The 17,684-nt window shown below is 55.2% G+C and overlaps 1 protein-coding gene across 1 annotated transcript in view; it reads left to right on the top strand.

Moving 5' to 3' along the window:
* The window catches only part of CDH4 (cadherin 4), a gene marked incomplete at both ends in the record, with an annotated part of 569,293 nt that overhangs the window by 487,062 nt on the left and 64,547 nt on the right, over positions 1 to 17,684 (top strand). The window contains 2 exons of the mRNA XM_079718954.1: positions 8,637 to 8,792; positions 13,762 to 13,906. Of these exons, the coding sequence (XP_079575080.1) occupies positions 8,637 to 8,792; positions 13,762 to 13,906 (301 nt within the window). The remainder of the gene's footprint in view (positions 1 to 8,636; positions 8,793 to 13,761; positions 13,907 to 17,684) is intronic.

Below are 17,684 nucleotides of genomic sequence, written 5' to 3' on the forward strand. Positions count from 1 at the left end.
TTTCTTGACTCAACATCCACAGTTGAGAGGAGAAGCTGATTGGCCAACTCGGCTCATAGGCCTGCCCAGGGCAGGGCAGGGCGTCTTGACCGACTGCTCCCCAGGACAACTCGCAGTGGGGAACGATGGCCCCCCAGAAGGAAATCGGGCCTCTGCTGCCTGAGTGAGAGCCGGGAGTGGACTCTGCCCCGTTCCCGCTGTCGGCAGTAATGTCTTCTGTCATCCACACCCCGAATTAAGTAGCTGCCTGTCTTTGTTAATTTGGTACAACCTGAAGGGCACTTTTGAGAAGCATCTAATTCTCTCTTCCCCACCAGGCAAATTTTGTAAGAACATATTCATGGCTTTCATTAATATTCATACGACTTTGAGGGGTTTTTTCATGATTTATAAAACTCAAAGTAACTGTGAATGGTGATGTATAATAGTGTCAGTGTTACACAACAAATGCCTTTCCCTATCACATTCTGGGTTTTTCTGCTCATTACAAGAACCTAGTTGAAAATAATTGAAAGTTGAATTTCATTGTGCATGGAAAGTGTTTCGTAAAGTGCAAGAAATACAAACACTGTCAAGCCTTTTAAAAGTAATGTTCAAGAATCAAGGAAGAGTTGGGGAGGGAAGTATGGATCCTGACTCACCCTCGGCCCCAGGTTTGCCCCATTCACTTGAGAGAACAGTTTTATTCTGGCCAGATCTTGCTGCTCGCCCAGCGCCATGGCAAAGGGCTTTTAAATTAAACTTTACCGCGTCACGTAGGATTTGGTTATAATTTCATGATCACTTTCGAAAACAATTAAAGTGACGTTCTAGTCCTGGGCCTTAGAGCCACGGTGACTTTTTTTTTTAATTTTTATTTATTTATTTTTGGCTGGGTTGGGTCTTCGTTTCTGTGCAAGGGCTTTCTCTAGTTGCGGCGAGCAGGGGCCACTCTTCATCGCGGTGCACGGGCCTCTCACTGTCGCAGCCTCTCTTGTTGCGGAGCACAGGCTCCAGACGCGCAGGCTCAGTAGTTGTGGGTCACGGGCCTAGTTGCTCCGCGGCATATGGGATCTTCCCACACCAGGGCTCGAACCCGTGTCCCCTGCATTGGCAGGCAGATTCTCAACCACTGCGCCACCAGGGAAGCCCACGGTGACCTTTCAAAGCATGGAACTTCAGCAATCCCTGTGTATTTGTAAAACCAGCTGGAATGAGAGTGACACCTGGGGTCTGAGATTCCCATCAGGGGTCGAGTGACCCTGGGGAGACACAGAGACCTCCTGGGCCCAGTCTCTCATCTGCACAAGTGGGCACAGCTTCCTCAGCCTCCCTTTCTGCTTTTTTTTTTTTTTTTTTGCGGTATGCGGGCCTCTCACTGCTGCGGCCTCTGCCGTTGCGGAGCACAGGCTCCAGACGCGCAGGCTCAGCGGCCATGGCTCACGGGCCCAGCCGCTTCGCAGCATGTGGGATCTTCCTGGACCGGGACACGAACCCGTGTCCGCTGCATCGGCAGGCAGACTCTCAACCACTGCGCCACCAGGGAAGCCCTCCCTTCTGCTCTTCGAAGCTTCCTAGGAAGGCAGCGTGACCGAGACAAGACCTGGGAACTCTGCCCTCGATCCTGGACTCCTTGTGAAACCTTCGTCCACCCTTAGCCTCTCTGCGCCTCAGTCTCCCTATCTGCAGAAGGGGCTGGACCGGATCGTCAGTGGGGCCGACATTCTGGGACTTTTCTTTCATCGTTCCTTAAGGAGTTGCAGGGGTGTGGGGTGGAGATTCCTGGAACCCTCCTCTTCACAGGGGAGCTCGGTGCCAGCTTCAGGCTTCCGAGGCATAATAAGGACACGTAAGGAGGGAAACCCTAATTTGGGCAAAGAAGCCCGAGATAAACACAGTGAAGAGCAGGCTGAGGATGGGCCGTCCTGCTGTTGGTCCCATCAGCTCACCCCTCCCGGGGGCCAGCCCCTCCCCAAGTCTCCTTCCTCTGCTGCCGGAGGCCTGGGGACCAGGTGACACCACACCCCTCGGTTCCCGCTGAGTCTCTAGAGCAGAACCCTTCTGACTCCCTCCCCCAGCCCCCCAGGGCCCCCAGAAGCCTCTGCAGGCACCCGGGGGTGGTCCCCCCTCCTCCTTCTTTTGCTCCAGGTTTTCACCTGGGGAGGGGTGACCACCTCTCTTGTCTCCCCCCTCCCTATTTCCCGGCTGTTTCTTTGCCCCCAGACAGTAGCCACAGGGCTGGGTGGACCGTCTCCCTCCCACCTGGGATCTTCGACCACCTGCCGCCCCCCCGGGGCCCCCCCTTCCCTCCGCCTCCTCCCTCGGGGCTCAGAGAAGATAGTTCTCCTGTGGAAAGAGGGAGATTGAGCACCTACTCTGTTCACCGTGCCAGGCCTGCACCTGCCATCCGTGGGGACAGACAGCCTGTCTGTGTTCCTAGGGCCCAGAGGAGGGTGTGGGGCGGCGTTAGTGCTCAACAGTGGGGGGGTGGGGGGACAGGCGAGCCGTCCCTGCAGAGCAGATGGGATGTCGGACACAAAACCTGAGGAAACCCTGATTCTCTGTCAGCATGAAAATCTAGAAGCCCCAGCGTCGTGGGCCAACGTGAGGGCCGTGAGGACCAGCTGAGGCCGCGGGGAAGCCGCAAATACATTTAAGGTGAAGGAGTGCTCTTAACTCTGGCTCTGGTGAGAGTCGGATTGTAAAGGAAAATTGGCTGCAGCCTCCTGGCCGGCCGCAGTCACGGCCAAGTCCTGGCCAGCCTGGGGTGGGTGGGGGCAAAGCGTCTGCTGCCACGACTCAGAGCTTCTCCCTCTGCTGCAGGCAGCTCAAAACTCCCAAAACGTAACAAAAATGAGAGTCTGCAACCTGTTTTCCTGGGAAGGTCTCTGGGTTTAATATCATACAAGGAGAAAGCGTTACAATACTTCACCGAAGAATTACATCCTTGTGGAAGAACTTGATCCTAAGGGTTTTGAGAGCATCTTTCAAAACATGGGGACAGGGTCACGGAGGCCTTATTAGTGACATGGCAAAGCCATTAAGATGCAGAATAGCCATCGCCTTCCAAGAGACTTAGAGCAAAAGGAGGGGAGATCCAGTCGTGTGCACACATGTGCACACGTGTGTATGCTTATATGTATGTGTGCAGGTGTGTGTGTTTGGGTGTGTTTACATGTGTTTTATGTGCGTATGTATGTGTATGTACATGCATGTCCAGGAATCATGTACCGTGGTGGACAAGACCAAACACTCGATTTTAACTGGACATTTTTGAAAATTCTCTCTGCCCCCCAAGTCCTTACATCAGGATCTCTCACAGACCCTGTTCCTCCCCCATTTTATAATTATCACTTTACACTGCACTGAGAGGCTGTCACTTTTTTAGATCTAATTCCTCTGGTCCATGAACCGCGTGAGGGCAGGGCTGTGTCTGCCCAGCGTGTTGGGGCCTGGCACACAGCACAGGCCACGTGGGCCAAGAGAAGACATCGTTGAAACACCAGGGGCCCAGCCTGCACTGACGGTGTCCCCTGGGCTGACTTGGGTCTCTGCCTGTCCTGAGGCAGGCTTTTCTCTGCAGGTCCAGTGGGATTCTCCTCCCCTTCAATTCTTTGGGAATAAACCTCCAAGGCGTTTGCAATTCAAAACCACACGTGGTGACTTTCCTCCAAGTTTCAAGTTTATTCGAAATTAGGCAAATACCTTCTCCTTGGGGGAGATTCTGCCAGAATCCTGCATTTCATCCAGCCTTTCCTAAGGACAGATCCAGCCCTCCGAGCGAGGTCCCTGGGCGAACACAATGGCCAGGCACCGTACGTTATTTAATGTCGGCGTCACTTTAAACCAACCTTTTACCATCTGTTCCGTCCTTTAGGAACGAATGCAAAAGAGTGTAATTCTCGGTGGCGTCGTAAAAGTGAGATGGGTGATGGAAATGCCCGCCTCCACTCTTTATTCACGGTCCTTCCGGACGCTGCTGTGATGTTTTTCTCATTTTCCAGACACAAATCAAGGGGAAACTGCTCTCCCCTGATCTGGTGAATTCATCTGCACAGTATTTCTTCTTAATACGGTAAACTGTGGGAGAATTCAGGGCATCCTGTGCGTATTTCAGAAGGCGCCGCCAAACGACGCCTGGAGAATTAAGGGAACGCGGCTCGACGGTCAGGATGTAATGAGATTTCTTTGCAAAAAATAAAATCTTGAAATGTGTAGCGGGTTCTTTTCATCCGTTTCATGACTAACTTCCCTGTGAAGGACGGGCAGCCTGGCCCGGAGAGGGCGGGGTGGGGAAGCACACTGGGTGGGCCGGATGTGTCCCCCGTGCCCCCAATCTCTGCAGGGCCGTTCGGGCTCCACGCCCCCCTCAGTCCAGGCAGAAAGCGGGCGGTGCCCCGGCCCAGGGGTCCGTGGGGGGCGTCCGGCCCGGCCATTCTCAGTGGTCTTGCTCAGGGCGGACAAGCACCAGGAGAACCGGACGTGACGGTAGGAAAGGGAGGAGGGCGGAGCTGGGGAAGCCAGAGTGAAGGCGCCCGTCACGTGGACAGTGCGTGCGCGTCCGTGTGCGTGCGTGCGTGTGCGTGCGTGCGCGTGGCTTCTCTCGGAGGCTCCCGTCGGCCCCCAAGCAGCGCACGTCACGCTGACCTCCATGATACCTGTGGGATGAAAGCGTCGCCTCCTTCGGACCACCGGTTCCTGATATTTTCTCTTCCCCGTCCTGTCGCGAAGGAGGTAAGAGGCCGCTGTCGCCGATGGGGTGGCTGGGGTCCCTGCCCCCACGCTCGTGCCCTGGGGGGGTCGACTCTGGTGTGTTAACAGTAAATGGTGGTTTAGGAAAGGTGTCCTCTATTGGACCGAATTTTCTCGGAAGTGGCGTTTTCTGGGGGATGGCTTGTTCTTATGATCTAGGTTCAGCTGGAAAGGATGTTCATTATCAAATCTCTGTGGAGCCTCCGTGGAGACCGTCCTGTGATGATTATTGTGCTACAGAAATAAGTTGCCCGAGAAAAAGCCACCCTTAGTTTCTGAGATAAATCCCACTTTGGCGTGTAGGGGGAGGAAAAGTAAATTTCTCTCTCTCCTTCTGAGTTCCTGGCTGAGACCCCCGTAATAAACGATTAACAAGAGAACAAGCAGCAGAAGTTTATTAACATGAGTGTGTCATGTATACGTGGGGGACCCAGGGAAAAATGAGTAGCTCCCCAAGATGGCTGAGAATTCAAGTCTAAGAGGAAAAGCGGAGGGGAATGTAGGCCTCTCAGGGGAGAGGAAGTGACTTGTAGGAAAGATGATGGACCCTTGGAGGAGGGATGGGAGGTGTGGTCGTGTGGCAGGTCGGCCTGGGTGTGCTTGTCTCTTCTAGCCCCCCTCCCAAGACTAGAGGCAATAATCTTTCTCAGGTGATAACCCCACCCTGGGGGGAGGGGATCTGTGGCACCTGAGCCTCTTTGAGTCTCTGTCTCCAGGCAGATGAGGGAGCTCAGAGAAAACCCCTCCTGCACCTGCTGTTTCTCAAGGTCCTGCAGCTGAAAACAGTCACTACACCCAGCGGCATACTTGGGGGTGGCGTCTCGCTAACCTTCATCCCCGCCTTTGACGCTCCCCCAAGCAGTTTCGCAGCCTAGCAGCTGGGCTGGCGGGTTGCTCCATCTCACTGAACCTGTCTCTCAGTTCAGTTAGCAGTAGTCTCATTTCAGGAGGCAGGGTTGCAGGATGGCTCTGCAGGATGCAAACAGTCAGGCGTATAATATGAGGCATTTCCATGGAAGGAAAAGAAAAACAAAGTTAATGGTTGGAACAGGCTCTAAACCTGTTTCTGAGTCCTGGGGCAGCCAGTCGAGAAGATTTCTGGTCGGTGATCTCACAGCACCTTCTGCAGTCTGGTTGCCTCTGATGAGGTCATTGCATGTTCCAGGGGACTTTCTGAATGTCGGCATGGCAACAGGCAGGCAGGCTGTCGGTACATGAGCTGTTTCGGGGGCTTCTCTGAAGTTCATACCCAGTCATCCAGCCTTAGTTTGCAGGGCTTTGGGGAAAGGGCAGTTTTGTTCTTAGTGATTCCAAGTCAGAAAGGCAGGAGAAGGGGCTTCCCTGGTGGTCCAGTGGTTAAAACTCGGCGCTTTCAGTGCCAAGGGCGTGGGTTCGATCCCTGGTCGGGGAGCCAAGATCTTGCAACTGTGAGGCGTGACCAAAAAAGGGGGGGGATGGGGGATGGGGGATGGGGGATGGGGGGTGGGGGGCGGGCAGGAGAACATTAGAAACGTTGGTTTGGAGAAGCGCGGCCAGATATTTGAGGAAACGAGAAGAACGCGGATCCAGCCCAGTTACAGGTAGAAAATAAAACCTCAAAGACAACAAACAGGACTAGAATCTGAAGGCACAGCTTTCTACCAAAACCTAATTTTTCTCTCTACAGTCACCCACATTCCTACCAGAGGTAATCACGGTAAGACCGATTTGTTTGCAAAATAAATCTGGTCTCATTTAACGTGGCCTGACCGTTTACAAAAGTAGCAGAAACAGTGAGGACCATACAGGCTCTTTGGAGGTTTGCTCTGCTGGAGCTTCTAACAAGGACTCACTCTCAGGTCACACCTGAGCCCTCCCGTTTGGATGTGATGATGGCGGCCCTAGTGCAGGTTGAACCCCACCTGCTGGTATTTCTGTTCTGACCGTAACATCTCCGTCTCTGTGTGGGATTGGTTTGCAGTTACCTTACTTTGTGCCCTCAGGAGGAGAATGGGATCCAAGGAGGATTTGTAAAACCAGGGGGATTGCTTTTTCTCTTGTGTCCTCTGCTCTGGAAAACTTTCAAACACCTCCTAGGTAAGCTCACCTGACCCTGGAGCCCTTTGCGGAGGAATTTCCTAAAGAAATAGTGGTCTCTTCACGTTTGCTGTTCTTTCTAGCTGAGTTTGAAATTTTATATTTTCTCAAAAAGTAAACAGTTTCGTCAAGATTTTCGACTTGGCTAACATAAAATATAAAGAATAAAATGTTCTTTTAAGTCTTATTTTTTTCTCTTAAATTTGCCAAAGGCATGTCTATTTTCTTGTGGATTTTTCTCCGAAGTACAGCTCTTGAATCTATTTATCACTTCTTCCAGTTTTTCTGTTTTCAGATTTAGAAATTTCTGCATTCGTCTTAATCAGTTACTTGGGTGTTTGCCGCATCCTGCTTTGTCATTCTTTTCCTTCTGGAGCCAAATGCTCAGTTCATTCACTGTAATTCTACTTTAATGATGAAAACATTTGAAGTTAAGGGTTTGCTTTGATTCAATCTCTGGCCAAATTCCTTGGGTTTCACTGTGTAATCGTCTCCTTGTCATTACTATTTTTAAATCACCTCCAAATGTAGTTTTGATTCCTTAACCTGTGGTTACTTCAGAATGTTTTCCAAAATGTCTCTTTAAAATTATCATTAAATTTTAATTGCATTATTCTAATAAAATGTCCTGGTCAGTTTTGCTTGGTGCAATTTTTTGAGGTTTTCATTGTGGTCCATTTTATTATAAAACGTTGCCATGGTCCCCTGGGCTTTGATTTTTAAAAGTTGTATTTTCTAAAGGTGTATTCAGAGTTTTATGCTAATCTTAATTTGACCCCATCAGTTATTCCTTTCACATCCTTGTGGCATATTTACAGTTTCCCACTTTCGGACAAGTCTTTCACGGTGTCTGTGATTATTAACTGCCCCTTATGTGACAAGAGTCTTTGCTTCATCTGAATGAACGACGTACGTCTTTGTTTAATTCTGCTGGTGTCCTTTCTGTTTCCCAAAGACGTATGTTTGTCTAATGATCTGGTCAGAAGTGACATGTTGTTTCTGTGTTGCCCTGCCCCGCCCCACATAAAACACAGAATCGTGCATTTTTCTCTGTTCTGTCCGTTTCTTCCCCCGACTCTCAGGCTTTGCTAACTTACTTTGGATTTGGGACCCAGATAAGCATTATTAAATTGTTTTTGCAACAATTCTGTTATAAAAATAAAAAATAAACTTTTATGCTTGTACTCAGCTCCATAAAACCACGTTGACAACAATTTTCAGAGTTAAGTTTCTGTGTCTAGATACTGGTTGTGGGCCGTTTCTGTCGCAGCCCCCGTTCTTGAGATCCTTGCTGTGACCCACCTCTCAGGGCCTCTGTCAAAGGAGCAAGAACATAGGACGTTTTCTGCATCTTTGCGCATCCAGAAATGTCTGTTCCCTCCTACACGGATGACAGCTCGGGGGCACAAGTGTATTGGGCCCCGACCTTTTTCCCTCAGACCTCCGTGGAGTGTGCTGTTCCCTTGCCCTCATCTTTGTCGAGGTTTGATATGCTGGGTGTTTGCACTGGGTCCTCAGCCACTTCAGACCATCAGTTGCAGGCTCTCCCGTCGGTGTCATTGGCTCTGCCATGCTCGCTGCACACCCTTTCCTCTTGGAATATTGTGTCCTGTCCTCCCCTGTCACCTGGTGGGCCACCGGACGTGCAGCGGTGGCTCTCAGTAAACCCCTGGCCTCTGCCTGCCCTTCCGGTCCCCAGAGTGGACGAAGCATTGGCTGTGGCCCCAGATGCACCTGGGAGAGGCCACGTGTGTGGCCGGCAGGTGGGATGAACGCGGCCCTGCTCACACTGCAGCCTGACCCTCCCCTCCATCTGCTCCTCCTTCCAGATCCGGTCCGACAAAGACAGCGACATCCCCATCCGCTACAGCATCACGGGCGTGGGCGCCGACCAGCCCCCGGTGGAGGTCTTCAGCATCGACTCCATGTCTGGCCGGATGTATGTCACACGGCCCATGGACCGGGAGGAGCGAGCCTCCTACCATGTGAGTGTCCATGGCCTCAGGCCCCTGAGCGGGGGGAGGGCAAACCCAAGTCTGTATGAGAAAAGCCCAGGGGCGTGCGGGGCACCACCCCAGAGTGTCTATTTCATGGGGCTGGGTGGGCCAAGAATTTGCACTTGTAACACGTTCCTGGGTGATGCTGGGAGGGTCTGGGACACACTGGGGGAGCGACTGGTGGAACTGGATCCACCTGGAAGACGTGGATCCACCTGGAAGACGTGGATCCGCGTGACCTGTCAGGAGCTCTGATGGTCGGTGGGGAGGTCGAGAGGCTGCTGTGCCATCCCCGGCCTCTCTGATTGCCCTTCTGTTCCTGCCTCTCTGAGAGCAGAAAGGCAGCTCTGAAGCCAGCACTGCTGTTTCTATCTCAGAGCTGTGCATGGAGAGGGAGAAAGGAGGAGAAAGTGGAGACTTCGGGGTTCAGCTGAAAGGGACTGTCCACCCCTTTCCTCCTTGGCCTCACAGCCTGGTGGCCCTTGGGAGTGGCCCTGGAGCAAGGTGGAAGCCTCAGCTCTCACGCCGTCCGCCCTGGTGCCAGGCCCCTCTCTGGGCTCTGCATCCTTGTTTGCAGGATGAGGGTCTGCACCTGCGGGGGTCACAAGGCTGGAGCCCCGCCCCCAGCAGGTGAGACCTGGGCACTTAACCTCTCCGGCCTCAGTGCTCTCTCCTGCGAAGGGGGCAGACGGCCAGGCTGCATCAGTGTGTCGTTGCGAGGACTCACGGGTGACCACACGTGAGGCATTTAGGACGGAGCCCAGCCCCTGGTAAGGCTGCCTTTGGGGTTATCTTCAAGACATCGGAACTCCCAGTTCCTGGATTGTAATTTACAAACAAAGACCTTCACGTGAGAGGATGGACTTCACAGCCTCCTGCCCGTGTCATCCTACTGACCGGCTCTGAGCTCACTCGGCTTCAGCCCGAGCTGCTAAGTGCGGCCAGACTCTGCTGCTCCTCGTGTTTGCTGGTTATTTGTTTCGGGCTAATTGTCCACCTCCTGGACCAGAAGGAAGGCTCCACGCAGGCAGGGAGCCGTCAGGCTTGTCCACACCACATCCCCTGGCCCGAGACCAGAGCCCAGACCTTGGGGGACGCTCATAACCCATTCGCAGAAGGGAGGGAGTGGGTGGGAGGAGGTTGATTCTGTCATTGGCAACGGTGGCCTCCCGTGAGGGACTCCTGATGTCCTGTCAGAAGCAGGTGCTCCTGCAGGAGCCCACCCTGGGGGGCGGGCAGTGCCCCGTGAGCCACGAGGGTTTCCTCTCTCAGTCGATTACTTCCCTATGTTCAGGACGGCTACAGAATTTCCGGGTCCGACACAAAATGAAACGGGGGCCCCTCCGAGCTTACTAAGGATTTTAAGACAGTGACGGCAGAGCATTAAACCACACGCAGGCCCTTCTGAACACAGGGCCCATGTGACTGTGTGGGTCACGCAAGGCCATGAGGCTCGTGGCCCCCTTTGAGGTGGGATCGACAGGAAGGCCGAAGCTTGAGGACCCCACCTTGTGGTTGTCTGGGCCTCCAGGGCCCCATCTGCGCCTCAGTGCAAACGGCCCAGAGCTACACACAGTGTTTCGTCCATTCCTGAGGACCCCCAGCCCCGGGCACCCCGAGAGCTGCTTGATGCTGAGGGCACCACACGCCTCCCTGAGCCCCCTTCCGCACCCCCCAGACCCGCTGCTGGGCAGGCAGGAGCCAGGTCCAGGGAAAGGAGACCCAACTGGCAGTGGTCTGGGGTCTCCAGAGTTCCCGGCCCACCGTTAGCCGCCACGGTGGGTGCACAGAACCAGCGAGACAGTCCAGCCAACACGTGTTCAGCCAGCCTCGTGGCAGGAAACACACCAACTCAACGTGACTGTTGGTGCCCCACGGGGGCTGTGTGCTGCCCCCACAGTGCTCATGGCACGGCTCAAGGTCAAGGTCAGCTCCCCTCACCTGCCAACGAGTCCAGGCTGACTGAGAGACCGAGGGGGAGAGCCGGAGGCAGACAGGCCCCCAGTTCCTTGCGGCTGTTGGCCAGGGGCCGCTTCCACCTCCTGACGGCACCACAGGTCGCTGACTCTCACCTGCCGCTGGCCAGGAAAGGTGCTCTGATTTTAGAGGCCACGAGGCTACCTCTGTCCACCCAGACAGCCTCCCTGCCACTAAGGCCAGTCCCGCCACGTGACGGACCTGATCACGGGGTGAGCCCCGTTGCCCTCACTCCTGGGACCAGTGCCCCACATCCTTGCGGCCCTTTTAGAATCCTCTCTGCTCCCCCCGACCCCAGTTCCACTGGCACCTTTGGCTGTGGAGTGGGTGGGATGAACTCTGCCACCTGAGAGGGAGCTGGTAAACTGTGGACCCGGGTCACCATGAGACGACCGCGTGGAGGCCCACAAACGTGAGACAGACGAGCTGTCACTGCCCTGCAAGATGACTGCCCAGAAGGTTCTCTCAGGACTCCTTAAGAGGACTTGCTGTTGCATTCTCCCACGTACCGTCATCTTGGGCAAGTTCGCTAATCTTCCTGAGCCTCCGTTTCCCCGTCTCTAAAATAGGGATCGGACAGCACCCAGCTCACGGGGTCTTGTGGGCTGTGAGGGAAGGCAGTGCGTGTAGAGTTCTGGGGGCACCCCTAGCCCGAGCCCGGGCACAGCGAGAGCCAGAGGCTGGTGGTGATGGAAGACAGTCTCCAGAGTCCAGGTGAGGCCACTTCCAGGGCCCACATAGAATGTTCCGGGTCCTGTGCCCCAGGAAGAAACCAATGGCTCACAATTAAGACACGAAGAGCGAGCACCTGGAAGGGGAGAGAACAGGGTCCCGCACGCGGTCCGCGGGCACCCACAGTGCATCACGGGAAATTCGTTTGGTGTGCGATGCTCAGATTTGCAAGTCGCAGGACATTTCTTGTCTCCACCACCAAGACAGACCCCCGTCCCCCAACTGGCAGCTGTGTGCACAGCCTTAGAGATGGACGGGGCTGGGGGGCTCTTAGAGATTTCCAGCGGACACTGTGGAATGTTATTTGAACTTGGGGGCGGTGGGCGAGGAGAACCGCACCAGCCACTTTCTGTCGTTGGCTCCACTCGGGCTGTTCCTGCTGCTGAAGATAGCGGCCCAAGCAGCAGTGTCACTTTAGTTAGAAAATAACTTTAATTGTAGCTCAGAACTACCCTTTTTAAAAGTCTTCTCAACCTTTGGCTCAGTGCCTTATTGCCTGGCTGCACTTGACAAGATGAAGGATGGCCTGGTGGCCCACGGGAAGGACTTCCGCAGCAGGGCAGGTGCACACCGGGGCTCCCGGAACTGGGGACTGACGGCGGGTGGTTGGTGGAAACAGCCGCACAGCATCCTGAGACGTTTAAACACGATACTTCAAGCCAGTCTGCAAGGGGGCAGCCACACCACTGAGCGGGCTGCAAGTCCTGGGAATCAGCGCTCATTTGTCCCCTTCTGATGAATCAGATCTCCTGGTCTGTGAAGCCAGCCTGGAGCTCCCCGCTAAACACGCTGTTTCAAGGGTAAAATTCCACGCAGGGCTTTCGGGCTGGGGCTGGCGTGCTGCACTTAGCACGAGGCCCCTCCTGCAGGCAAGGATGGGCACTGCTGCCTCTCCCCTGAGGCTAGCAGAGCGCAGGGTGCAGGGCACCGAGGGGGTGGCATGGACGGCTGTGGGTGGAGCCCCCGCTCAGAGACCCCTCCCCCCCGAGGCCTGGAGCACAGGCTCTTCTGGGCACCCTGGGCTTGGCGCTGTCTTGGTGTAAAGACCCTGAGGTCCAGTGTGTCCGGCTTGGAGGGTAACATGATTTCCACAGAAAGATGGGGTCCGGGACATGGCTGTGTGACAGTCACAGCTCTGGCCTGGAGAGACCCCAGGCAGGTCCCTTCCACTCTCCAAGACTTGGTTTTCCCGTCTAAATCCCAGGTTCCCAGTGGTCCCACTCCAGCCCCCGCGGCTGCCTGCAGGGCTCAGCCAACTCTGCGTGCCCCACCGAGGCCTCCACACTTGCTGTCCTCTTGGCCCCTTGTCCAGGGCTCAGGTCCAACGTCATCTCCTCTGAGAGGCCTGCCTGGCCTCCTCCCCACCCCAGCGGGTCGCTGTGGTCCCACGCGTTCTGTATTGCTTCCTTTCCTTCTCAGGGTCCGTCTCCCTTCTACACGAGAAGCCCCAGGGCAGCCCCGTGTTTCACTGAGCCATAGTCTAGGGTGCAGCCCAGTGCCTGGCACAGATGGGCCCTCGATAGATATTGACTGAGGGAATGAATTAATGAGTGAATGAATGAATAAAAGAAAAAAATCCAAAAGTGAAGGGGTGACTCTGAGCAGCCCCTCTGGACCGAGCAGCCCCTCTGGACCCTCCAGCCCGAGTTGAGGGTATCTTCCCTTTGTACCTTGAAGTCGTTCCCAGATGGAGTTCCCTGGAGCCCCTTCCCCAGCAGAGTGGGGGGCTTCCACCCCAGGGCCCCTGGACCCGTTTCCTCTTTGCTGCCCCAAGAACAGATAAGCCGGGGTGTGAATGGGCAGCAGGGTGGCCTCACAGTGGACGCCCAAGTTCAAGGCCCCCATGTGTCTCCCTCACAGGCCTGACCTCTCAGCAGCAGGAGTCTAAGCCCTGGTTGGCACAAGTGGCCTTTCTGTAGCTACTCTAGGTGGACTTGAACCCTCATGGTCAATGGTGTGGGGATGGTCTGAGTGGGTCCTGGGTGGGCATCGGCGTGGGCCCTCGCGTCAGTTTCAAGCTCGCATGGGACACCCGGTTTTGCCCTCTCAGGACCCTTCCCCATTTCCACAGAGAGCCGAGGCTCATGACGTGTCCCCGGGCTGCCCCTTGCGGGGCCCGGAGCTGTTATGTCACCACCGTCCCAGTGCTGTGGGTCCAAGGAACCTGCTTTTGGCTGTTCTGAGGCGGCCGGTCAGGTGTGTCCCCGCTGGGCGGCTGCCGGCCCTGATGGCGTTTGCTGCCTTCCAGCTCCGAGCGCACGCTGTGGACATGAATGGCAACAAGGTGGAGAACCCCATCGACCTGTACATCTACGTGATTGACATGAACGACAACCGCCCCGAGTTCCTCCGCCAGCTGTGCAACGGCTCCGTGGATGAAGGCGCCAAGCCAGGTGAGCCCCGGGCCCCGAGGGCGGGCAGGGGCCCCACTCTTGGGGAGGGCCACGCGGCCCCTGCCGCCGCGGTGGCACCGTGGGACTCATCGCTGATGCGTTTATTTTAGCGGGTGTTTACGAGTACCTACTGCGTGCACTAGGGAGCGGGGTCCCTGCTCCACAGACCTCACGGTCCAGAGGGGGCACAGACAGAGAGCAAGAGCAGGGAATGAAGCTATTGCAGTGATGATGAGGCTCAGAAGGAAACCCATGGGGCACTGAGTCATGGGGGCGGCTGTAGACCAGGGAAGGTCCCTCTGCGGAGGCGCCCTGTGGGCCAAGAGCTGATGTGTGATAAGGAACAGCACTGAGAGAAGGGCCGGGAGAGAACCTAGGGGTGGAAAGAGCATATGCAAAGGTCCTGGGGCAGGTCAGAGAGGAGGCCGGCCACCTGAGGCCTCCTGGGCACACTTGGGGTTTGATTCCAAGCACAACAGGAAGCCCGTGAGAGGGCCGACTCCCCAGCCCGAGGAGGTGAGCCGAGTGCCTGAGGCCTTGGTTCCCCTCAGAGCCGACCCAGAGCCTGTCTTCCCATGGGCCCCTGTCCAGCATAAATGATAACGACCACTTAGTAGCATCTGGCCTCTGGGCGACATAATGGCCAAGAAGTGGGCACCCCCCTCTCGCATTAGACTCAAGGCCTGGGGAGGTGGAGGAAGCAGCCCCGGCCCCTTGGTGTGGATGTGGGGGGAAGCCCCAGCCGATGCTGGGACCCCCGCTCAGGGACCTGCAGCATCAGCTGGGAACACGTTACAGATGCATCGCCTGTGGCCACACCTGCTGATTCAGACTCTGCAGATGGGGCCCCGGGGCCAGCAGCCGAGCTCCCAGGTGATTCTGCACTTGCTGACCTTTGAGAAGCACAACCCCGCTGTCTCCTGATTGGGGACGGGGTTGTCCTTGGGACAACTGCTCAGCTCGGGTCGAGTGGGGAGCTGAGTCAAGCACCACTGCTGAGGTCCCTGCTGGGGCTGCCGGAAGTTACGGCTAAAATATAGGACTCGGGTAACATTTGAACTTCAGAGAAACAAGGGATCATTTCTATGCAGGAGTATCAGGAACATACTTAGCGTAAAGGGTAACGCTTGTTGACCTGAACGTTAGATGTAACCGGGTGTCCTGCATCTTAGAGGCTGCCCCTCCCTGGCTCCCCGGTGGGCACCCATCCTGGGAAAACTTCCCAGCCCTGGGGAAGGTCTGCGGTGCCGGGAAACCTGAGGCCAGCTTCCCGGGCCTCTGAGGAGGGGTCAGTGGGCGTCCGGCTTGTGGGGAGGCAGGGCCCGCGAAACAAACATTTATCGACCCTTCTCTGCTGGAGGCGACTGTCCTAGCTCCGTCTCGGGGCTGCTGCTGCAACAAGGTGGATTGCGTTTATGATTGATTGTCTCTCAGAATTGGGACTCTTGGGCCAGCCTGGTGTCAGCAAAGGGAACAGGATATGACATTATTTCTGCAGGAACCCTGGGCAGCTGGGTCCTGCAGGCCTCTGAGGGGCGGGGCAGGTGGTCGGTGGCCGTATTAGCTACAAGCAGCCAAAGGAAACAGATGAGGGCTGCCAACAGCCAGCTCTTTAAGGATCAGGGTGGGGAGTGAGTGTCAGGCTTGGGGAAGGGGCTTTCTTGTTAACAGAAGCGGTGGGTGCTCTCTCCCCAAGACCCAGGACACTCTGTAAAGCTGCCTGGATGTCACAAATCAAGCGTCCCGCATCTTATTTTCAAACAGATCGATAGAGACAGTTTCCCCAAATGCGTAACTGCCTTTACTCATTAGGGTAACAAAAGCAGCAACTTACTCTGTCTCCCCGTCGAAATCCTGATAGGAGCATCCTCGGCTAGCTGGGTGTGGCCTGGGCAGGCTGAGGGCTGGTGTTGTCCCTGACTGGCCCTTGATTCCCCAGACACTTTGAGCCTTTCTGGGACCTTTTGCACTAAATGTTGGCTGAATTTCGAAGCCCCTGGGGGCCCCCAGCTCAACCTCTGTTCCCGGAACAACCCTCAGAGGGGAACGGTGACGCTGCCTCTTTGTGCAAAGCCAGGGATGGAGCTGCACGGTGCCCCGTTGGACCCGGCTTGATGCCCTCGCTCACCCTGACGTCCAGACAAAGCGGGCACCGCATCCTCGAGGCAGGAGACTCCCGGGGACTTGGAAATAGTCTCTCCAGTTTCTTCCCTTACACCAGTAAATTACAATAATGGAAGGGTTTTACACAGTGCCTTTGTGGGATAAGGAAAAACTACCGGCAGAAGTTAGTCATTATTTTCTGGAATGATAGGCTAATGAAGGGTTTCAGATGCACGTTCTAATGGAAAACAAATGGGAATGTGTGCTCAGTATTGACTCAGCTGGATAGGAACCTTCTAAGGTTTGGGAAGTTCACACGGGGACATCAGCAGGCCAACTGGGGCTGGATCCCAGGCCGATCCCACATCACCCCACGTCCTTCTCCCAGCCCCAGGCCCCTCAGTTTTATGAAATCCTCTCTGGCTTTGCTGGGTTGAATGGGCTCACACACAACTGTGGCTCCTACAACTGAGAAGCTAAATTTCTCCTTGTATTTAATAGAAATAGCCACGTGTGGGTAGTGGCTGTCATGTTGGGTCCCCACCCAGACGGGGCCCCCTGAAGCTGGTGGTCACAGCAGCAGTCCCTCCCCCCGCCGGGAGCATCTGTCCCCTCCTGGTCATGGTCCCAAATCCTGGATGGAACTGGCCAGGGGCCACCAAGCCCCTTGGAGACTCCATGCAATGCTCCAGATGAGAGCAGAAAGGGAAACATATCCGCTGACCCCCCTTTTAATGTCTCACCACAGGAGCTTTGCTCAGGAGGGTGCCCCGCCGCTTGCTCCCTGTGTACACGTCACCCCTGCCTTTCCAAACTCTGCCATTTCTGCAGAGCCCGCCTTGACACCCACCCTGTACTGTCCCCCGAATCTGCCTTGCCCACCCTCTTGAGGCGACCATCCCACACCCCCGGCCAAACGCTGCATCTGCAGGGGCGACAGTGTTTTGCACACAGGACGAGGACGTTCGCTGTTTCCATGCACTCCCTCTGTCATGATGGGAGGGTAACGGATGTGCATCCCTGTGTAGCAAAACGGGTCTTAAGTAAGCAGTCGTTTCCACCAAGGCCTCTCTCCCTGGCTTTGAAATTGACTCTGAGCTCATAAGTTCAGATTCATAATAATTTATAAGGATTATCTCTGTAATAGGGATGTTTTCCATAAAGAAATGGAGTTTCATTGATTTCAAGTTCACCAGAAAGTGGAACCAAAATTAGGGTTCCCAAGAAGAAGGGTCCCACTGAAATGAGACGTGAAGAGGCTCAAGAGGATTGTGGCCTGGTGCCCACCGGGGCCTGGGGCCCACAGAGGTATCTCAAGCCCCTGGGTGGGCAGGAAGCAGGAGGGCCAGGCTCTGTACAGACTTGAGCCAGCTCCCCAGGTATCGCCACTCCATGGACTCCTAGATGCACTTCCCGTGGGGTCTCATTGGAAGAAATGTCTTTTTAAGAAATCTTTTTAGTTTGACATAATTGTGGATACACACGCAGTTCTAAGAAATGGTACAGAGATACCCCGTAGATCCTTCACCCAGGTTATCCCGGTGGTAACATCTTGCAGAGCTGCCGTGCAGGGTCACACCAGGATGTGACATTGGTGTAAGCCCTGGCCCTCACTCAGACTTCAGCAGTCTTGCCTGCATGCGTGTTTGTATGTGTGTGTGTGTGTGTCAGTGTC

Source organism: Hyperoodon ampullatus (genome assembly GCF_949752795.1).
Source record: "Hyperoodon ampullatus genome assembly, chromosome: 14".
NCBI lineage: Eukaryota > Metazoa > Chordata > Mammalia > Artiodactyla > Ziphiidae > Hyperoodon > Hyperoodon ampullatus.